This window comes from Marmota flaviventris, chromosome 1, assembly GCF_047511675.1.
Source record: "Marmota flaviventris isolate mMarFla1 chromosome 1, mMarFla1.hap1, whole genome shotgun sequence".
Taxonomy (NCBI): domain Eukaryota; kingdom Metazoa; phylum Chordata; class Mammalia; order Rodentia; family Sciuridae; genus Marmota; species Marmota flaviventris.
In genome coordinates this window covers 134,647,171-134,669,066 of record NC_092498.1, presented here as the reverse complement: position 1 = coordinate 134,669,066, position 21,896 = coordinate 134,647,171, and the positions used below count along the sequence as shown (strand labels likewise).

Below are 21,896 nucleotides of genomic sequence, written 5' to 3'. Positions count from 1 at the left end.
GTGGGCGATGGGGGGGATGGAGTGGGGAGGGTGGGGAAAGGCACGTGGCCCACAGCGTCTCACCGTGCCCTCCCTCAGGGCCCTTGTGCTGTGTGGATGTCACCTGAAGTCCCTGGTGGCTCCAGCAGGTTCTGCCTGTCTCAGGAGGAGTGGTGTCAGTGAGGGCTCTAAGTGCCTTCCCAGGGGCTCCCTTCCCTGGGGCACCTTTCCCTGGGCTGCGTGGGCACGGGGCATGCTCTTGCTGATATTGGCACTAGGTGGCAGCAGCTCTCCTCTGAGATGGCCAGGCTGTTTGGGGTCAGGGAGGGACAGGCGGGAAGGCCTTCCTGCTAAATTCTGGGAACGGGTCTCATTTTGCTGGTCTTTGTGGTGTAGAGTCACCACTCCATCTTGTGTTCCTCAGGTTGGAGGTCCTTGTGACATTCCCTGTGCCCCGGGGCCTTCGGCAGCCTGGCTGGCTGCAGTCCTGGCTGCTGGCACCTGTATGGTGCCCACTCCCTCACGCTGCAGGAGCCTGCAGCTGTGACCCGAGGCGCAGAGGGTCCTTGTTCAGGTCTCAGCCCTATAGGAGTTGGTGACGGGGCTGGAGCCTGCGGAGGCAGAGAGCCCAGGGCGCATGGCTGACCCTGCCCCCATTCACACATCTCTGGGAGAGAGGACCCCGCCTCCACCTTCCGGTGTCCTCAGAGCTTCACCTGGACACCCTCTCAGCAGAGGGCACGCTCCTGACACTGCAGAGAGCATCACGCTTCCTGCCTGGAGCAGGCTTTCTGCTGTGCACCCCGCTAGGCCTGTCGACGAGGCATCTCTGAGTGCAGCTGGTGGCCGTGGGGATTCTCAGAGGGCATTTCACAGGCAGCACGGGGGCCTCTGCTGGTGGGGGAGGGAAGGGCCCAAGGAGGGTAGCCACTGCCCCTCACCAGGCTGGGCTGGGTGACGAAGGGGCCTTTCGAGGCTGTGGCACAGGTGTGGGCCAGGACACCTCTCTTTCCACAGCGATACCCCTTGTGTCACTCTGTCCTGACCCTGTCCACCTTCTCACCACAGCTCCGGTTCCCTCCCTGCCCTACTTATGGCTGCCGGGTGCCCTGGCCCGTGTAGCCGTGCCCCTGGGCTGGACGATGTGGCCCTGTGGGTGCTGTGCTCCTGGGCGCCCCTCCCCTAGCCTCATCCAGACCTCGGCTCCTGAAGTCTCCACTCCTCTGGGCTTTTCTCTCTGTCACCTTGAGCTGGTGTGTTGTCTAATGTCCACATGTGTGCCAGGGGCCCGCCCTCCTGAGCATCCGGGGCTGTGTGTGTTGCGAGCGTTGATGGGAAGGCCACCTTCCTGTGTGGTGGCTGCTCCTTGGGATTCTGTTCTGGTGCTTGGTGGGCCGCTGAGCACCACAGTTGGTCAGAACCACCATCATCACAGGTGTGGGTTTCCTGGCAACACGCAGGGTCCCAGCAGCCCCTGTGGACACCAGAGATCCAGACGGGTGCCCCCCGCTGTGCCTGGGGCTTCGAGCCGTGGTGTTGGACTCTGGTTCTGAAGCACTTACTGGTTTCTAGTCACTGTCACTGTCATTGTGACTGAGAGTTTTCTCTTTGGCATTTGAGCCCCAGGCCACTGGCCCACCTGGGCCCTCCCTGTGGCCTGACCAGGATGGTTCCCAGACACTGGGCTTCCAGGCTCTCCCAGTCTGGTTCCTCTGAGCCTCCCAGGCCTCAGGCTTCTCGCAGGCCTGGCCCTTCCCTCACCTGGGCCACCCGCCACCTGCCTCACGGCAGAGGAACCTCTGCAGCCATCTGGGTGGCGTGGGTGACATGGGCACCAGGTGGGCAGCACCCGGGTCAGGCCTGGCATCCAGGTCAGGCCCGGCACCCAGGCTCCTTGGGCGGTTGTGCCCTGCACATCCTTCCCGCTCGGGGGCGGAGCCTGTGACGTCCCTCTCCTGGGCTCTGGGAGCGGGTCCTCTCTGTGGAGCTTGCTGCCTACAGGCGCGAGCTCTCAACAACGCCAGGCATTTTGCTGCCGTGGTTTGCCTCCAAGCTGAGGGGGACCCCCATCCCAGGGTCCTGGCACAGCCAGGGTTCTAGGCACAGGAGCCCCAGGTGCTGGAGGGAGTCGGGGCAGGACTCCTGTCCAAGGCCACTCAGCCTGAGGAGTGGCCCTTCTCTCCTGAATGCAGCGCCTGCTGGCCCTTGCCTTCTGGATGCTCAGTGAGGACTGTCCTCCCACTCACAGGGCGTCCTGGACCGGTTTTCTCAAATTCAGCCGAAGCTCATCTTCTCGGTGGAGGCCGTGATCTACAATGGCAAGGAGCACAGCCACCTGGAGAAGCTACAGCGGGTGGTTAAAGGTGCAGCCCCTCCCAGTCCCCTCCAGTCCCCCCAGAGCGGTGTGAGCAGATTGGAGCCTCCTGGACTCTGTCTGCACAGAACTGAGGCCCTCAGGAGTCCTGCCGCCACCCCGCCTCCCTGGGTGGCTCCTGGTGTGACGTGTTCTCGCCTCTCCCTCCAGGGTTGCCTGACCTGAGAAAGGTGGTGGTGATCCCTTACATCTCGCCTCGGGAGCAGATCGACATTTCCCGGATTCCCAATAGGTAAGGAGCCAGCGCCCACCCCCAGGTGCCCACTTCGCAGGCCTGCATGGCCCCAGTGCCCTGGGAGGTGCCCCTGGGCTTCCTACTCACCCTGGTGGTTCAGAGATGGAGGTTTTGGTGAAAGTGCTTGCTTCATAGATGGGCCCTTAAGTCCCCAGAGCAAATCCCCCAAGGCCACATGGTAAATGGGGGGCAGAACAGAGGGTCCCAGGAGTCCTCCCTCACAGGTCTGCTTGTGTCCCTTTGCTGTGGCGGGCTTGGGCGGAGGTGTCCAGGTCCCTGGGCGGGCCACATGGCTTTTCCTTGGGACTGACGTGCACACATGCATGAGCATGTGGGTGCCGCCTCTGTGTGTGTGGGTACGTGTGTCAGCTGGGTGCCTGAGGCTGGTGATGCCCTCCTTGGCTTTTTTGACACTTACAAGCTGGTAAGCTGCACGTCTCGAGTGCTAGGTGGAACTGTGGGCACCTTGGAGTGGAACAGAGGTGAAGCAGGCGCAGCCTGGGTCGGCTGGGACTGCCCAGTCCTCGGGGTTCTCCCTGGATCTCTGGAAACAGCTGTGGGCGAGGCTGGGGGTTGGGGTGATCCTCAGGCACCCTTCCTATTAGCTTCTAGCCTGGTGGCTGCAGGATCCACAAGGGGCCCCTCGAGCTGTGGGGAGGGGTTTTTCAGAGATGGCAGGAGTCCCTGGGTCTGCCACCAAGGAGTGCCAGGGTGGCAGAGGCCCTATTTAGGCAGACAGTAGGTGACGTCTGGCTCGCTGGTTTTGTGTGGGGGCTCCTGGGCGCTGAGCGGTGTAAGGCACATGTCCTTACAGCGTGCCCATCACGTGGGTGGCAGTGGAAGGGCCTGGGAGTTGAGACTGGGGTGTGGCTGTTCTGTTGGGTCCAGAGGTGGCGTCCGACTGGCCTTGAAGTGTGGCCTCCTAGTGCTGCAAGCAGAGTGGTGGCTTTGGGAGGCTGTGGCCTCTAGTGCCAAACTTCTTGGATTTGGGTCTCAGCTGGGTGACCCTATGCCAGTGATCAACCTCTCTGTGCCCTGGTTTCTCCATCTGTAAAATGGGGACCCCACCTTCCTCGGGGGCTGGTGTGAGGGTCAGAGAAGTGAGTGCTGAGCCAAGTGAGTAGTCAGTGCTCAATAGCCGTGTCTGTCACCGCCCGGCTGCACAGGCTCTGTCACTGGAGTGTGTCCTTCACAGGCGGGCCTGTGGGTCCTCTGCTGACCTCAGGTGGAGCCCTGGTCTTCTTTCCTGCAGCCTCAGGCCTGGCCCCCAGGTTTGCCTGACGGAGCTGGACATGGCGGCGAGGAGGAGGAAAACCAGCTGGGCCTCCAGCCCTGTGGTGGCCGGTTTCTCTTCCCCTGAGTGTGTTTCCCCTTGGCGGGGGGACAGTGGGAGCACCTGCCCTGTGATGGGGGACAGTGGGAACACCTGCTGCCATTCAGCTTGTGCAGTGGGGAGCTCTGCCCTCCTGAGGCCCCAGCAGCGGGCTCCGCACTACCCATGTCCTGGTTGCCAGGTCCACAGAGAACCCAGGACACGTGCTGCCCCTCACAGGGAGCAGGGATAGGGCCACCTCTGGGCTTTGCATCTTCAGAAGAGCAACAAAAGTAACGGCTATTTACTGTGATTTATGGACCTTTTTAAAGGAAAGTCTCTTCTCTGTGTGATGCAGCGTGAGCAGTTTATATTTGAGGTGTTTTATATAAATGGGCTGCACAGGGAGGCGCCGGGGATGGCCTCCTTCCCCGCGCCCAGTGCTCGCGGCTATGTGTGCTGAGGGCTCCGAGCGAAGCGTCTTGGATGCCCTTCCTGAAACACCTTGTCCCCGGAGCCTTCTCCCTAAGGACATCATTCCGCTCACAGGGAGGGTGTTCCCCGTCTGGATCATTCTCCCTGGTGACTACTGCTGGCTGAGAGTGACCGACTCCCACTCCCTTCCTTGGAAGGGAGAAAGTTCCACTTGGCAAAAATGTATAGGGCCAAGTTCACAGGACCCATGTCTCTGCTGGTCTTAAAATAGAAATCCCCTCTCGAGGTGGCTTTGGGAATCCTGCCGCTCTTTCTATCCCAGCAGACAGGTCTGGGTCGTGCCTTTGGTGGCTCTTGGCCACCCACATCAGTGCTCTCTGTCAGCGTGGGGTGAGGCTGGGCAGGCTTCCTCTGCTGGTCAGGAGCTTGGGTGAATCCCATTTATTCTTGGACACGTGTTTGTATCTCACGCCGTGGGCCTCAGGACACAGTGACGGAGCCTGGCCACATTGTCGTCACTGGTGCTGTGGTTGGCCCCTATTCCAGTTTCTCCTCCCCGTGGGGCCTTGGTTCAGAGGCAGGTGGCCTGTGCTTCCGTAGGGTGGTCAGTGGAAGCAGAGTGTGATGGTCAAGGGGACTAAGAGCCAACAATGGGAACGGGCCGCGACACGGATTCCAAGCCGCGTCAGCAGCGTTTGCACAAACAGGGTGTTAGTTGCGGGTGGTGCTCTCTGCAGTGCTTGTGAGGGCCTGAGAGTCTCCACGGAGCCAGCCCTTGGCCCGGCAGCAGTGCTAAGGAGCCCACTCGAGATCTTCACCCTGCAGTCTGTCCCTGTAGTCAGCTTGAGTTCCTGAGATGGGACCTCCCTGTACCCTAAAGCGTCCACGCCAGGCCGGTGTCCCAGGGGACGCACACCTTCCTCGTGCTAGAGGCTGGTGCTGTGTGTGGCAGGGTGGGCGGGTCAGGTCTGGCATCTGGAACGGTCACTGTTTCGCTCTCTTGCCCGCAGCGTGTTCCTGGAGGACTTTCTGGCGAGCGGGCCCGGCGAGCACGCCCCCCAGCTGGAGTTCGAGCAGCTGCCCTTCAGCCACCCACTGTTCATCATGTTCTCCTCGGGCACGACCGGGGCACCCAAGTGCATGGTACACTCGGCAGGGGTAGGTGTCCCAGCAGGGCTCATACCGCGGGCTCCCAGCTGGCAGCGCGGTGGGCATCAAGTCCTCATCGCCCTCCCGGGGACCCCGAGTGCTGCTCCTTGGGGAGTCTGGAACTGGGCTAGGTGAGAGGCCTGCAGTGTCAGGGGACATTGTGGCACTTGCCACAATGAGGACAGGTATGGAGGTCACTGTGAGACGGTAACTTCCAGCTGCAGGCTGTGGCCCTGAGGGGACTAAGGTCCGGGGTGGGGTCCTGCAGTGGTCTAGGATCCAGACCAGTTGAGAGCAGAAATGCCACACATCAGGTTGGGAGTTACGGTGGTGTCCACGGGACTGTCCTTGTGTGGTGTGGGTTGGTGCACTGCTGGGGATGTGGTGGAACCCTCTCTGACTGTGAGCCCTGGGCAGACACCTGAAGGCCTCGGGGTGACGTCCTAAGCTGGGGTTAACCTAGGGAGGCCCCCTGCTGCCCTGGATGGAGGCTAACGAGGGAGCCCGCTTTCCCACTGTGGAGGCTGGGTTCCGAGACCTGGGTTGTGGACTGGCTTCCCCAGCCCCTGTCCCTGGCTTGTGGGGGCCCGCTTCTCCCTGTACCGCCCCAGCTTGGCACGCGACGCCCTGCCTTGGTTTGTTTCTGTTGCTAAGCCAGACGCTACTGATGGCATATTTAGGGAGAATCCATGTTTGCTCAGCTCACAGAGCCAGGTGGAGGGGCCCAGTCGGCCCAGCTGGGGACTTCCACAGGTCTCCGTGTGGCACAGAGCACCGCACCTAAGACGGAGCAGCTCCCTCAGCGTCCTTCTTCTACCCCTGCTGCCGACATGGGGCCCCACCTGCGTGACCTTTCCCACCTGTCACTTCCCAAGGGTTCCACCTCCAAATGCTGTTAACGCATGACTCTGGGGACAGGTTTCCACAGGCACCAGGTCTGTGGGTCTCCTTGGACTGGGTCAGGGTCACCTAAGGGCCTTCTCCTGGCCTTATCGCCTCTGTGAACACCTCTGTGGAGGTTGGGCTGGGGCTTCCACATCTGAGGCTGGGGGAGGGGGGAGCGGGTCAGCCTGAGGCAAGCCTCTCGCATCGCGTTTCCCAGAAGTCCAGCGTCCTTCAAGGACACATGAGATACATGGCTGCTGATGGTCTGGTCATAGATCGGCCGCCCCTAGCCTTTCTTCTTTTTGGTGCTAGGGATTGAACTTGGGCACTTAACCACAGAGCTGCGTCCCCAGCCCTGTGTTTGATTAGAGACAGGGTCTCACTGAGTTGCTTAGAGCCTTGCTAAGTTGCAGAGGCTGGCTTTGAACTCGTGATCCTCCTGCCTCAGCCTCCTGAGCCACTGGGATTAGAGGTGTGGGCCACCATGCCGGCTGTCCTTTCTTCTTTTAAAAGTAAAATGCCTTGGGCTGGGGTTGTGGCTCAGAGGTAATGCTCGTTTAGCATGTGTGGGGTGCTGGGTTCCATCCTCAGCACCACATAGAGGTAAAATAAAGATATTGTGTCCACCTATAACTAAAAATTAAATATTAAAAAAATGCCCACAGGACCTGTAGAAAACCTCTAGAAAAGCCGTAGAGTGAGGAGGTCCTTGCCCTTTGCCAGGCCCAGGCCTCGGTCCTGGGCTCCTAACATTTCCAGCATCCAGTTGTGACGTTTTCTGTTTGTTTTTTTGGTACCACTGAGCCACGTCCCCAGCCCTTTTTTATATTTTACTAGAGACAGGGTCTCACTGAGCTGCTCAGGGCCTCACTTTTGCTGAGGCTGCTTTGAACTCGTGATCCTCCTGCCTCAGCCTCCCCAGCTGCTGGGATTGCAGGCGGGTGTCATCGTGTCCGGCTGTGACATTTCTTATAGCCTCCTTTGCTTCATTTCTCTCTGGGCACCTACGCATTTCTGTCTCGTTTTTTGCTGATCCATTTGAGGTAGGCTGGAGCTGTGAGGGCCTCTTCCTTGACCTCCATCTCATCTCCTAGAAGCGAGTGCTCTCAGTGCTGTGGTCCAGGATCAGCTCCTGAACACCAGAGTGGCCGCCGGCTGCCCTCCAGCGTGCAGCCCCCACAGCACTGGGTTGCGCTGTCCAGTCTCCCCAGGGCCCTCCATCTGGAGCAGCTCCTCGCCATCCCTGGTCTTTCCTGACCTTGACGTTTGAAGTCCAGGACTTGGTATGGCTTGGATCTCTGGGCCTGTGTGACGTTTCCTCGTGTCAGATCCGGGGGATATGGCTCTGGGCAGGGCTCTAGGGCCCCGACGCTGTGTCCCTTTCTAAGCATCTTCTCTGGGGGATATGCAGTGCCATTCTGTCCTGTCATTGTCATTTAACTTGGTCACTTCAGAGGTGACTCCAGGATGAGTCTGGTGCTTTCCTAACAATCACTCCACACAGTCCTGCTGGCTCCTGGGCTGTGAGATGCTTCCTCCTGACTGGGGCCTCCCCAGGGCCGCTCCTCCCCAGGGCTGCTCCTCCACCAGGGCCTGTCATCCTTAGGGTCTGTCCTCCCCAGCGCCACTCCTCCCCAGGGCCGCTCCTCCCAGGGCCGCTCCTCCCCAGGACCCTCCTCCCAGGGCCACTCCTCCCCAGGACCCTCCTCCCAGGGCCACTCCTCCCCAGGGCAGCTCCTCCCCAGGGCCTGTTCTCCCCCAGAACTGCTCCTTCCTCAGGGCTGCTCCTCCCCAAGATCCGCCTCCCCAGGGCTGCTCCTCCCCAGGACCCTCCTCCCCAGGGCTGCTCTTCCCCCAGGGCCTGTCCTCCCCAGGGCCGTTCCTCCCCAGGGCCACTCCTCCCCTAGGGCTGCTCCTCTCCAGGGCTGCTCATCCCCAAGACCCTCCTCCCCAGGGCCGCTCCTCCCAGGTCCTAAGCAACTCAGTGAGACCCTGTCTCTAAATAAAATACAAAATAGGGCTGGGGGTGTGGCTCAGAGGTCGAGTGCCTCAGAGTTCAATCCTGGTACCAAAAAAAAAAAAAAGTACAGGAAGTTGCTCAGGGTGGGATATGGCTCAGTGGTGGAGCGCTTGAGGCCCTGAGTCTGTCCCAGCACTGTCCCCAATTGCTCAAGACCACCAAACTCCTCTGCCTACACTTCCTGTCCTTAGGGGAGGCTTCAGATAGCCCTAACCCCCAGCATACTTTCCACGACTCACAGAGAAATTCTGAGAGAGGAAAGCCTCTTGTTTCTGCCCTCCGAGGTGCTGAGGTGAGGGACAAGTGCAGGAAGGTGGGTGACAGGGTCTCGCAGCCGCCGTCCCACACTGAGCGGAAGAGGGAGGGAAGCCGTGGGCTCTGCAGGCTTCCAGCCGGGGGCCCTTGTCCCTGAGTGGGTGGATCGAGAGGCTTCAGTGTTCACCGGTGTGTCCCTGCAGTCTCTCCTCCCCAGGGCTTTCCTGCCACTGGCAGCCCCTGTGTCCCGTCCTGCAGTACAATGAAGCCTGCAGCCGGGGACCAGGAACAGAGCCCTGTCCCTCCAGCAGGTTCTGTGTGGCCCTGTGTGCACCTGCAGGCTCAGGCAGTCTCAGTCACCCTGGTTGATGGCGCCGCTCAGGGGCCGTGGAGTCTGGAATCAGAGCCCTGCTGGGTGAGGCTTGATCCTTGGCCTCTTGACCACTCTGGGCTTTGGCTGGTGGCAAAGGCTGGTTCCTAACATGTGGGTCCAGCACTCGTGCATGCTCTGAAGGATGGTGACCCGCCTTTGTACGAGCTCCCCCTGCAGGGGCATTGAGGGCAGGGTCCCCACCTGTCCTCAGGTTCTCCTCTGGGATAGGCCCACTGTGCTGTGTGGCTCATGCTCAGTGACAGGAAGCTTCCTTTCTCCCCGAGAGCCCTTCAGGGAGAGCCGTGTGGTCTGCAGTGCCTCTCAGTGAGACAGGATCACAGGGTGGTGTTGTGGTGGAACCCAGGTGCAGCTCAGGTGCTGGTGGGCTAGGGTGTGCCTGGCCTTCTGGGTGTGCAGCCTTGGAGTGGGACCCTGTCAGCACTGGAGGTGCGTGGAGGAGGGCGAGGGTGTCCCTCCGTGTCTGTTGGCAACAGGGTCTCCAGCCGTCCCTGGGACCCTGCGTCCTTGAGCTCGGCCTGCTGATGAGCAGGAGTCCGTCTTGCTCTCCATCGTGCCTGTTCTGTCCTCTGCGGGGGGAGCCTGTGGAGGGCATGGCGGCTGGTTCCGTGAACAGGCATGTACTGTCTGCCCTGTCACTTTGTCCCTCTCAGCAAGGTTCGCTCCTGTCCTGATGTTCCAGGTCCCCACGGTGCCTCTGATGGAGCTGGCACCAAGAGCTCGCAGGCAGCTGGGGTGCATCATGGTTTCCCGTCAGGCATGAGCACCGCTCAGGTGGCAGGTGGCAGAGTGACCCTGGAGGTGGCTCATCAAGGCCAGGTGGAGACGCTCCAGCTCCTTCCTGGGTGTGGGGCTGCCGCTCACCTGGGCATCCTCCCTCCGCAGGGCACGCTCATCCAGCACCTGAAGGAGCACATTCTGCATGGGGACATGCGCTGCAGTGACGTTCTTCTGTACTACACCACGGTGAGCCCCTCACGTCCGCCTGAGGTCACCCTGGGTGCTGTGCTGTGCTGTGGGATAGCAGACGAACATGGCCCTGCCACCAGGCATGCACATGGGTGGGTGGCGGCCCTGCGTGCAGGAGTGGAGGGCTTGCTGTCCTTGCTGGGCACAAGGCACAGGCTCGGGTGGGTCAAAGGGATGTGTCCAACCCCGAAGGAGAACTTGGGGTTGGCCTTTTCCAAGAATGCCAGTATCAAGAGGTTCCGGAATAATCTAGCGGTGTTTCCTGGATGGCATGACTGCTGCGTTTTTAGGAAGCGGGTGCTGGAGGCAGGTGCCTGCCCTGCCCAGGCTGTTCCCTCTGTGACAGGCCATCTGGACCCCTTGCAGACACAGGAGCAGGACCAGGACATGCCCGGGGACCACCGTAGGCAGGGTACCTGGGTTTCTGTGCCTGGCTATGAATGAGGGGCTTGGGCCAAAAGACTCAGATATCTTTTAGCAGCAAGATTGTCTCCTCCCTGTGCCCAGCACGTGGCGCGCAGGCCTTGGCACCCCGGGATCCAGGCCCATGTTCTGCCATGTCCTGGTCTGGCACCCTCATGGCGGGTCCCCTGCAGCTCCAGGAACGAGTCCCTGCTGCCCCCCACGGAGGCGGGTTCCGGGCTGAGGAGAGCACCTCGGGAAGAGCCCTGTTGGGGCCGCCTCCAGGGTGTCGTGCTTTCTGGAAACATCCTGCCCCAGGCTGGCCGCCCCATTCTGCCAAGTTGGTTTCAACAGCAGCCTCAGGTGTGGTTGTGAGCATCCCCAGCCCTGGCCAGGCCCGTTCTCTGTCACTCATGGACCTCACTTTAATGGCCTTGCTGGACAGTGCTGTACCGGGAGGGCTGGGCTGCTGGGCCTCCAGCCTCTGCCTCCTTGTCAGGGCTGATTCCTCGCTAGGAGAGCCTCGGCCAGTGGGTGGACACCTGTCTAAGCAGACTGGCTAAGTGGCGGCTCTGCCAGTGAGGGCCACTCACGTCGCAGAGGGCCATCCTCAGGGCTTCGTGAGGCTCTTCACTGTGGCCCACACAGGTGGAGGCCAGAGTGGCTGAGGTGGCCAGCAGGAGGGTTCCAGTCACAGGCCTGGCCATGGCTTGCTGAGTCCTGTGGTACCTGCCCGTCTGACTCGGGCCTCACACCACCCCACACAGGGAGCCACTCAGGAGCTTCCTCCTGCCTCCCGTCCCCACCACGGAGAGTGAACCCAGGTGCTGGGGGACGCCAGGGCCCCCACGACTTGTGCTGAGTCCTCCCGGGTGGGGCACGACCCCTTGTCCTCGCCCACATGGGCGAGTAGCTGCACTCTCCTGCCCTCCAGGCCGAGGCCCCTACTGAGCGTCCCTGCTCCGTTGTCATGTCTGTGCTCCAGATGGCCCCGAGGCTCTGTAGGTGGGAGCCTGGTGGGCGGGCCTGTGGGCACATTTTTGGAGTTTAAAATTCTTTTTTAAATTAAAAAAAGAATTAAAATAAAAAAAAATCCAATCTCCTCACATATGGTGAAGATTTCAAGCCACATCAGAAGGACACAGTGGAGGGGGTTATTCTCCAGGGCCTGGGTGCGGCGCCTGCCATCCTGGTACTGCTTCTCCGGGCAGGCCTATGCGTGTGTGTGTGTGCATGTGTCCTCATGTGTGTGCATGTGTGTATGCATGTGTGCTCATGTGTGCTTGTGTGCGTATGAGCATGTGCATGTGCATGTGTGCTCATGTGTGCATGCATATGCATGTCCATGTGCACACACATATGTGTGTATATGTTCTCATGTGCATGCACATGTCCACGCAGGTGCACATGTGTGTATCTGTGGGCATGTGTGCATGTGTGCTTTTGTATGCGTGTGCATATGTATACGTGTCTGTGTCTGTGTCTGTGTGTGGGTGCGTGTGCATGTCTGCCCTATCTGCTCACGGCTGTGCCTCTGTGCCGTGCTTGTTTTCCACCTCACAGCGTCTTGCCATGTGTCCCCCACCCATTGGGTCACTTCTCCGTGGCCACATGGGGCTGACTCTGAGTGCTTGCGAGGTGGGTGCTGAGCGTCCTGGGGTTTCACTGAGAGCAGTGGAGTGCATGTGTCCTGTGGCTGTCCTGTGTTGGCGGGTGCTGGGCTTGCTCAGTCTCACCCCAGTGAGGGCTCACAGATCTCCTCTGCCACGTCTCCGCTCACGTGCAGCTGCCTCTGCACTCAGCCTGTGGCTGAGGCTGGTGCGGCGGGCAACTGCAGCCCATCCTGGGCTCTGGGCCTGGTGGTGCTCTTGGGCTCGCGGGAAGCTGGTGGCGCCCGTCTGAAGCTGGTGCTTGTGTTGCAGGTCGGCTGGATGATGTGGAACTGGATGGTGTCCGCTCTGGCCACAGGGGCATCTGTGGTCTTGTACGATGGCTCCCCCATGGTCCCGACGCCCAACGTGCTGTGGGACCTTGTGGACAGGATAGGGTAGGTACCTGATGTCCTGCTCAGCCGTGGGATAGCGCTGGTGTCCTCGGAAGGTGCTTTGGAATATACGCAGCTGCAGCCATGTGTCCCCTTGCAGGCTGCTATCTCTGGAGTGCACTGCTACCCTGGACATCCCTGCCCAGTGCTGGGGGGTCCAGGAGCAGCAAGAGGGCGGGCTGGGCTGGTCCACTGCTGGGTCCACACTCCCCGGCAGGGTGAGAGGCGCCTCTCAGGGCCAGGAGTGAGCTCGGCGGCTCCTGGAGAAGCTGTGGGTTTTGGTTTTGGTACCTGGGACTGAACCCAAGGTGCCCAGCCACGCAGCCCGCCCCAGCCGTTTTTGATTGTTATTCAGGGACAGGGTCTCCTGAGTTGCTCAGGGCCTCATAGAGTTGCTGAGGCTGGCTTTGAGCTTGCAATCCTTCTGCCTCAGCCTCCGGAGCTGCTGGGATTACAGGTGGTCGCCACAGTGCCTGACCCACATGGGACCTTTTTGGCCATCTGTTTTGGTGCAGTGCCAGGGAGCAAACCCAGGGTGTCCCTGAGGGCTGTGGCGGTGTTCTCTTGGCATCTTCCCTGAACATTATAACATTGGTACAAAGGTGTTTATGGCATCTGGACGGTGTGGCCCTCTCTGTGGCCCTGTTAACTTCTCTTCCCTTGATGGGACACAGGACCCCCAACATGCAAGGCACTGCAGGAGGAAGCATCGGAGTCACCAGGGTCCCGGGGTCAAGAGCGTGGGGAGGACCTGAGCAGCCCCCACCCAGCATTAGAAACAGTCTCAAGGCTCAGCGCCACCGGCCTGGGCTAAGGAATTAGTGGTGACACGTTCTTATCACTCGCCTAATGACAGTATCTCTGGCAGTAAAAACAGGAGGCCGCCGAGCTCCAGGAGCCAAAGTGTCCACGCTCTGAACCCCTGACCACGTCTTGTGGTGGAAACAGGAGCCACTAATCCTTTTAAATCCCCGCGGTCAGTGCTCTCCGTGCAGCCTGGCCTGCCTGGTGGTGCCGTATGAACCCGGGCGTCTGCCTTTCGGTGCTGGTGGGGAGGTCACTTCCTAAGGAGGGTGTTTGCTGTGCCAGGTCCATCAGATCCCTGGGAATCAGAGTGGCCCTCACTCCCGCCGTACTACCTCTAGCCAGGCTCTGCCCGGAGACTCTGGTTTTTTGGTGCAGGTGTGGGTTGGGGGTCAGAAGGGGGCGGACAGGGACATGTGGTCACAGGCTTAGAGCCAACACGGCTGAGGGACAGAGGTCCGGCAGCCAACCCTGCTCCGTGTGCGCACACGCATGTGTGAGGGACATGTGTGATGGTGTATTCGTGTGTGTATGCGTGTGAGTGAGGAGTCACGTGTGAGCACGTGGGTGTGCATGTGCATGGGTGTGCAGGTGTGTGTTGGCAGCCTGGGGATTGGCTCTGTGTGGTACGCTTCTGCTGAGCGCATGTCCTCCTTCCCCTGGGGCCTGTACCTGACGCTCAGGCCTGGCCTTTCCCTCTGCGGGGGCCTCTGGATGGGGTACAGGCCTGTACCCCGCAGAGAGCTCGCCTACTTAGGGTCAGGAAGGCGGGTGTTGCTTGGCTCTAGGCCAGGGCCAAGGGTGGGGGCGGCGGCCAGGCACAGTCCTCTCAGCTGTCTCAGTTTCTCTGTTTTTCCTGTGGTGCTGGGGTTGAACCCAGGCCTGTGCATACGAGGCAAGCTCTCTGCCCGCTGAGCTACGTCCCCAGCCCAGTTTCTCTGGTTTTTAAACAACGTCGCATGTTGAAGAGCAGATTGTTGCCGTTTGGCCTCCGCTTGCAGACGTACCGACTCATGACACTTGGGTGTCCATTTGGGGGCACACACTCCTTTTAAAAGGTGGCTTTTCTCCTTCACTGGTGCTGTATTTGCCTGCTCCATGTCTGACGAGGGGAACCTTCTGGTTAGAGGCAGCCTGCGCTCCAGGTCCTTGTCCTCCTGCGGGTACCGAGGGGCGGGGAGGTCATCGGAGCCGCCGTCTGAGGGGAGCATGGCTGCAGTGGGGCATCCTGGATGGCAGGCCCCGCAGGGAGGAGGCCGTGGCAACACCGTGTGCCGTAGGACGTGCTGCGTGTCAACCCTGATGGGCCTGGTTCTTGACCTCCTGGAGTCGGCTGGCGCAGGGAGGCCAGGGAGAGCCAGGAGGGCCAGCTGCTGTGGGCCTGGGGTCCGCGGGGCCTCAGAGGTCACGGCACAGGGCCGAGGCCTGCGAGTAGAGTGCTCTTGAGCTCTTCACTGCTGTGACCAAAGGCCTGATGAGGACAGAGTAGAGCAGGAAAGCCTGGCTGTGGCTCCTGCTTTTGGGGTGAGGCGGGGAGAGCTGCTCCAAGGGGACCCACCTGCTGTTGGCTCGGCCACTCCCATGCCAGCCCCAGGATCCCAATGTCTGCAGCATCGGGTGGGCAAGCCAGGCCTGCACCGGACAGAGGCTCTCCCAGGGAGCAGGGGATGGGAGCTTTGGAACTGCCAGCCTCCCGGGGCCCAGGAGCGTGCCTCTAGTTGGGAAGGTAGGGTTTGCTGGTAGGGCCACTGTGCTGCAAGAGAAGCCGGGGAGGGGCCGGGCAAGGTGGCCCATGCCTGTAATCCCAGGGGCTGGGGTGTGGGGGCTGAGGCAGGATCGCAAGTTCAAAGCCAGCCTCAGCAAAAGTGAATGCTAAGCTACTCAGTGAGACCCTGTCTCTAAATAAAATACAAAATAGGGCTGGGGAGGTGGCTCAGTGGCCGAGTGCCCCTGAGTTCAAACCCTGGAAACCACCCCCCCAAAAAAAGAGAAGCCAGGTGGGGTGGAGTATGACCCGAGCCCCCAGTGGCAAGTCCTCAACAGAGTGCTGGATGCCGTGGGGCTCAGGGCACGGAGGAGAGCAGCGTGGTCTCAGCTTTACGCTAACACAGCTCACTGCAGGCAAGGCCAGGCTGGGGGCTTTTGGTTCCTGCTTTACCAAGCAAGGCTATCTGCAGCTCTGTCTGCTTCCTCAGAGTGAGGGCAGAGTCAGGCTAGAGGGCTCGACCAAGCCCTGCACCTTCCTGCGGCTGAGCCAGACCCACCACACTGAGCTGTGCACAGAGGGAGCCTGTCCCTGCACCATGAGGTCAAGGTGGAGATGCGTCCCTCAAGCCTGGAGGGAGCCCAGTGTGGGGACTCTCCCAGGTGAGGGTGGGATATTGGCAATCCAGAGGAGGCCCTTGCCTGTTGGTCTTGTGGACTTGTAGGAATGAGTCACCAGCGCAGAGAGTGTTGGTGTGGGGACATGTGTGGGATGCATAGGACCCTGGAGAGCCTCTGATATCTCCTTTCCCTCCCATGCCCCTAGCATCACCATCCTTGGGACGGGTGCCAAGTGGCTGTCTGTGCTGGAGGAGAAGGACCTGAAGCCGGGTGAGTGTGCCTCGCCCTGGACCGCCACCATGTGTGCGCCTGTGGGCTCCCAGTGCTGGGCTTGGATCTAATCTCTTGGTGGCTGTTCCCCAGTGGAAACCCACAGTCTGCAGACGCTGCACACGATCCTGTCCACGGGCTCCCCGCTGAAGGCCCAGAGCTACGAGTATGTCTACAGGTGCATCAAGAGCAGTGTCCTGCTGGGCTCCATCTCAGGTACAGCTCCTCCCCAGGCTCGGTGGTGGGTGGAGATGTGGCGTGCAGCCAGGGAATGGGGTGGTGGGGACAGTGACTCTGCCCCGACGACCAGGCTGGCCTGCTGGGTCACCCGCTGACTGCACCAGCCCACGTCTTTGGACTGATCCCACCTGGCAGGAGGGCTGGGCCTCACGCACTCCTTATTGAGGTGCTGAACCCCTGTTCCTGGTGGAGTGCATGCACGTCTCACATCAGTTGTGATCGGAGCCCCCAAATAGCTCAGCCTGGTTGTCTGTGTGTATGATGAGGGTGAGGTGCAGCAGGTGGAGAGACTTCCCTGGCTCCCCAGGAGCAGGTCTCTGAGCTGGGAGCCTTGCCCTACCTTCCATCTGAGGAGGGTTGAGGCAGGAAGGCCAAGCTGCCTCGAGCACCTGCCCAGCATGCCTGGGGCCACTTACATTTCCGGTTGCTCTGCGTATGTCTGGGAGTGACCCAAAGGTCAAGAGTCTCGACTTTGGGGTTAAAGATAGATTTTAGCAAGTAGGTGCTTTGTGCATACAGGATCTGAAAATGAGGTTCAATTGTGTGTAAGGACGGTTATTGTGACATTGTTGACACTGATAAAAACATAGGTTGCCTTTATACGCCTCTGGAAAGGATTTACCTGAACGATTTATGACCTCAATTTATGCAGCCCCTAGAAGTGACAGTATGGAGGTGGTTATTTGGATAGGATCCCGCTGATTGTTGTTGAGAGGGGTCAAGACATGTTGAGTGGAAAAGGACTGATTATTGGTCAAAATAGATTAAGAGGGACCCCTGGGTGAGGCTGTTCCTTATGTGTGCATGGGGGTTCCCTGTGTGTGTGTGCGTGGGGGCACCCTGTGTGTGGATTGCAACCTTCTTTTTAACACGAAGCTGCTCTTTGGAGAATACTTTGTGTCCGCTACAAAATTCAGAGTCCCCAGGGCAGCTGGATGTGGAGTTCCCCACAGCGTTCCCCCTTCTGGAAGTGGGTCCTTCCCGGGATCTTTCCTGCGTGGGGGGGCATGTGCCAGGGCACCTAGCTCATATTCTTTTACACATTTGCAATTCTGATTTTTTTCCTTGTGGTTTTAAAAAATACGTCCTTAAGACACATATTTAAAAGGTGCCAATTTACTTCGAGTAGCAGGAAGAAGGGTGTCAGGAGCCCCGGGCCTCCATGGGGATCGTGCTGTGTCTCCAGGGGTCCTTGCAGGCTGTACTGCCCTGATTCTGCCCCTCAGGGGGACACAGGGGTCAGGGCTCTGGCCTTCAGTGAGGGCCTAGTACAGGCCCTGGTCTTGCCCAGACCCTCTGTGCCTGTTTCCTCCACACTCCCCATGAAGTTTCGGGTTCCCCCAGAGCTGCTGGTGGCCCGTTGCCGAGTTCTCCTGGATGTGTGTCCCAGGTGGCCCCTGCTTCCCGGAGCCTGGCTCCCCTGGCCCCGCTGATACAGATGCTCGGGTGCAGGGCAGTCCCCTCGTGGCTTCGTCTCTGAGGGTCTCCCCAGTGGCCATGTCGTCAGAACCCCGCCTCTTTTCTCCCTGCAATCCTGCTTGTCCGTCCTCTGAGGGGGCACAGGCAGACGTTGCATCTGGTGGAGGTGCTCATGTCCCTATGAAGCCTGGAACCTGGTGGGACCTTGGTGGTGGCAGATGCGACCAGGACCCCTGCATTTTGTGGGACGTGCCAGGGAGTGACGGAGGTGCCAGAGACCCGGAGCAGGCGTCAGTTTGGTTCTCTGCCCGGGAGTAACACAGACCCACAGAGGGAGGCCTAGGCAGACCCTCGGAGTCTTGGAGATACCGAGTCATTTTATGTGATGGCCATCTCCCCCTCCGCCCACAGACACTGAGTGCAATCACGGAAAAACTGTCCTAATTACGCACACTTTCCCAGGTGTGCAGCAGGCATGATGCAGGCTCCGCAGGGTTAAGTGTGGCACAGACTCAACACAGCTTGGGCGGCTCCTCCGGCTCTCCTCTGCCTCACTGAGTGACATCCTGGGGGTCCTGGCCAGCCTGGCCTGACTGAGCACTCTGTGGTATGCGTGTGAGCCTGCATGTGTTGCGTGTGTGCCCGGCCACAGCCTGCTGTGGCACTGGGGCCGCAGTGAGGGGACCCTTCTGGGCTTGGACCTTGTGCTGCTCCCGGCCCCAAGTCCCCTGGTCTCTGTCCCAAGCTCCTCCTGGAAGCCATGCTCTCTCTGGCCTGAGGCAGTGCCCTGGCATCCTGGCAGCCAGGAGGTCTCTGGCCCCAGTGACAGCCACGCACAGCCACTCTGCCCAGGTGGCTGCGGCACAGGGGACGATGGAGAGGCTTCCATCTTCTGACGCCGAGTTTTGAACTTTTGGGTGACATGGAGGGCATCTATTCAGTGTCCTCTGGCAGGAAGCTGTCCTTCGTTCTCAGGGACACAGAGAAATGGGGTCTCTGTGCGTCTGGTCTCAGTCCCGCTGTCCTCACCTGCAGGTGGCACTGACATCATCTCCTGCTTCATGGGCCAGAACGTGTCCATCCCCGTGCACAGGGGTGAGGTGCAGGCCCGGAACCTGGCTATGGCCGTGGAGGCGTGGAACGAGGAAGGTGAGGCGCACTGGCTGCTCTAGGTGTGGGAGGGACAGGCGTGGGGGGGACAGGTGTGGAGAGGGGACAGGTGTGGGGGGACAGTTGTGAGGAGGGACAGGTGTGGGGAGGTGACAGGTGTGGGGGGACAGGTGTAGGGGGACAGGTGTGGGGAGGACAGGTGTGGGGGGGACAAGTGTGGGAGGGGACAGGTGTGGGAGGGACAGGTGTGGGAGGGGACATGTGTGGGAAGGCCAGGTGTGGGGAGGGACAGGTGTGGGGAAGGACAGGTGTAGGGAGGGACATGCCCTTCACTTGGGGGTAGTTCCCCCAAATGGCCGCTGTCCACACAGAGCAGTGTCCTCCATCCCTGGCCTGGCTTTATACCCCTGTGGCTCCTCGTCCTAACCCTGGAGAAGCAGGGGTGGGCCCGAGCACAAATGTGAGCCGTGTGGGGTCAGCTCTGGGACAGAGGCCTCACCAGCTGATGTCCTGGCCTTAGTGAGGGCCCAGAGGGGACCAGGTGGCCTCTGCTGGTCTCTTCCTGCCGGTCTTGTGTGGAACTGGCCTTTGCTTGTGGTCTAGTGACGACTGCTTATAAACAGCAGAGCCTATTAGTGTCCCCAGCACCAACCAGGGCCTGGCGTGTACTCTGAACAAGTTCATGGACTTAAATTCTCTGGGCCACTGCTGCATTGTCTTTCCTTATCTGAGTGGATGGGAAGGCTACACCAACCCTGTTTCTGTGAGGCTCAGGGAAACATTGGCAGGGGCATTGGCCACACCAGGGCCCTACCACCCTTGGTCTTTCTGGAGGAGAGCCCTTCCCACCTGGTCCCAGAGTGACTTCTCATATGGGTTGTTCCTTTCTGTCTGAAGTTTCTCTTGGGCCTGGTCAGGAGGGAGGTGCCCTGGCAGGGACCTTCCACACCCACAGAGAATGCCTGTCGGCTTCTGTCTGGGGGACATTGTGGGGTGGCGTGAGCTGGGGAGGTGGAAGAGTCAGGGGCCTCCTGCAGAGGGGGAGTGTAGACGGCGGAAGGTGCAGGGTGGACGGCTGGTCAGCTGGCTGCCTGTGCCCCAGGGCGCTCCTCTGCAGCTTGCGCTGTGCCCAGCTCGGAATCTGGCTGCCCAGGGGTGGGAGAAATCCAGGCAGCGGGAGTGGGGCCATGCTTTGGAAGCCACCAGTGGTGGTGGGCACAGGACACCTGTGTGCCTGTGACCTCGAAGCCACCCCCCGAGAAACGCCTGCAAACACCAGCAGGTGACATGACATGCAGGAGTGCCCTAGCCGTGACCCGTGAGGGCAGCAAGGCCGGGAGCAGAGGCAGGCCTGTCCTGGGGGGGGCTGAGCTGAGCACGGGTATGGACAGGGCGCGGGGCCAGGGCCAGAGCGCGGGAGCCAGGGCCAGGGCGCGGGGGCTCTCTCGCAGGCGGCAGAGCAGAGCAGGCTGAGGCATCCAGTGGCCTGGCTGGGCAGCAAGGTCTGTTCCCGCAGCCCAGCGTGCGCGAGCCCTGTGTGTGCTGTGGGCCACGCGGTGATGGTGCTGCTGCATGTCCAGGGAACGGTGAAGCCTGCCCTTGAGGGGGGCAGAGGGGGCCGGGGCTGGGGTGGACCCGAGTGTGGCCTCCTGGGAGCCCCGCAGGCATGGAGTGAGCTGGGCTGGAGGAGCTGGGGAAGGAGGGCCTTAGAGCGGGGCCTGACCTCCCGCTACCCTTGCCAGGGAAGGCCGTCTGGGGGGAGAGCGGAGAGCTGGTGTGCACCAAGCCCCTGCCCTGCCAGCCCACGCACTTCTGGAACGACGAGAACGGGAGCAAGTACCACAAGGCCTACTTCTCCAGGTTCCCAGGTGGGTCTGTGCCTGTGCTGTGCCCAGCCCGAGGCTGGGGCGGGTGTCCATGCAGGCTGCTGTTCCTGGATGTGTTCTGTCTCCCCTGTGTCAAGGGAGGCTCCCCTGGGCACAGCCGAGCCCCACCTGCCCCTGCACTCAGCCCCTTGCTGGCGCTGGCCAAGCCCCTGGTTTGCCTGCAGGTGGCCTTGGGAGGGTGGGGACCCCTGGGCTGGGTTCTCCTTCCTCCTCTTGCCCTGGCGCCACCGCCCAGCCCTTTGGAGGCGGAGGGAGAGGGCTTAGCATAGGGAGGCGTCACCGGCTTCTTGCTCTGGCCAGGGGAGTCTCTTCTCCCGGGGGTCCCACCTCCCTCTCCGTGAGTGGCCGCTGCAGAAGGCAGAATTCAGCAGGCCCCTGCCGCAGTCGCTCCGCTGGACGCTGCCTGCCCCCGGCTCACATGATTCTGCACACTCCGCGTGTGCGAGTCAGAACGTGGCTGGCGACTAAACAGGAGTGGCTGCGTCCTTGTGTGTTGGCCTTGGGCGCCAGCTTGGGGGGGATGCTCCTCCCAAGCAGGGTGCAGCGTACCCGTGAGGCCCAGCCTCCCCTGCTGCCCGCCTGGTCCTGCAGACTCAACAGTGGGGATGTGCTCTTCCCTTCCCATGGCCCTGGGAGGGACTCCTGCTGTGGGAAGGGAGGTCACAGGGTTGGAAACTCCACTCGGAGATCCGAGATCCTTCCAGGAAAGGATGCCCCCTCGTCCTCTGCAGGGCTGCTCCTTGGAGACCAGCTTTGTTCTATAATTTTTGTCAGATGCAGGGATTTGTGTGATGAATGTCTTTCTGGACTAAGTTCAGGAAGAAAGCTCTTTTGACTCTGATATTCCTTCTTGGAGAAGACAAATTCTTTGTGTCATTCGTCCATTTTTGTTCTGGAAACTCAGAGCTGGAAGCCCTGCCCTGGGTCCTCCTCTTACCCTGGGTGGGTTTCTGGTCCCTTTGATTAATGCCATCTTGATGCCTGGCGTCACAGAAGCTCCCCAGTACTTCCTGGGGACAGGAGTGACTCAGAATGGGACCTGGGGCTGCTGGCCATGGGCAGAGTGGACGGCCTCCTGCAGCACAGGGAGCTGCACAGAGAGCCTCCCTCCTGCACAGGCTCAGAGGTCTGCACCCTGTCCTGTCAGGGCAGATGCAGGCGGGCCGTGTGCAGGGGGATGACCAGGGGATGGCCGGGGAAATCTGAGGGTTAGGACAGAGGGCAGGTGTCCCTTTGGTGTGAATTCTGAAAAAGAATTTCTATATGACTGAGGGCGAGGGACCCAGGGCAATGAGTGAGGGGCACAGGAGTGGGTTCACAGGCCGTTTGTGTTCTCCTTATGGCTTATTTTAAAATATTTTTTAGGTGTAGTTGGGCACAATAATACCTTTA

General features: G+C 60.5%; 1 protein-coding gene across 3 annotated transcripts in view; it reads left to right on the top strand.

The window, feature by feature from the left end:
• Window positions 1-21,896, top strand: part of Aacs (acetoacetyl-CoA synthetase) — a 44,829-nt gene that overhangs the window by 15,451 nt on the left and 7,482 nt on the right. For 2 of the 3 annotated variants that reach the window (XM_071616007.1, XM_027921364.2), the window contains exons 6-14: window positions 2,228-2,342; window positions 2,504-2,585; window positions 5,346-5,493; window positions 9,921-10,001; window positions 12,329-12,453; window positions 15,785-15,849; window positions 15,943-16,065; window positions 18,544-18,657; window positions 20,361-20,486. In XM_071616007.1, the coding sequence (XP_071472108.1) occupies window positions 2,228-2,342; window positions 2,504-2,585; window positions 5,346-5,493; window positions 9,921-10,001; window positions 12,329-12,453; window positions 15,785-15,849; window positions 15,943-16,065; window positions 18,544-18,657; window positions 20,361-20,486 (979 nt within the window). The remainder of the gene's footprint in view (window positions 1-2,227; window positions 2,343-2,503; window positions 2,586-5,345; window positions 5,494-9,920; window positions 10,002-12,328; window positions 12,454-15,784; window positions 15,850-15,942; window positions 16,066-18,543; window positions 18,658-20,360; window positions 20,487-21,896) is intronic. The other variant, XM_071616010.1, reaches the window with a different exon arrangement.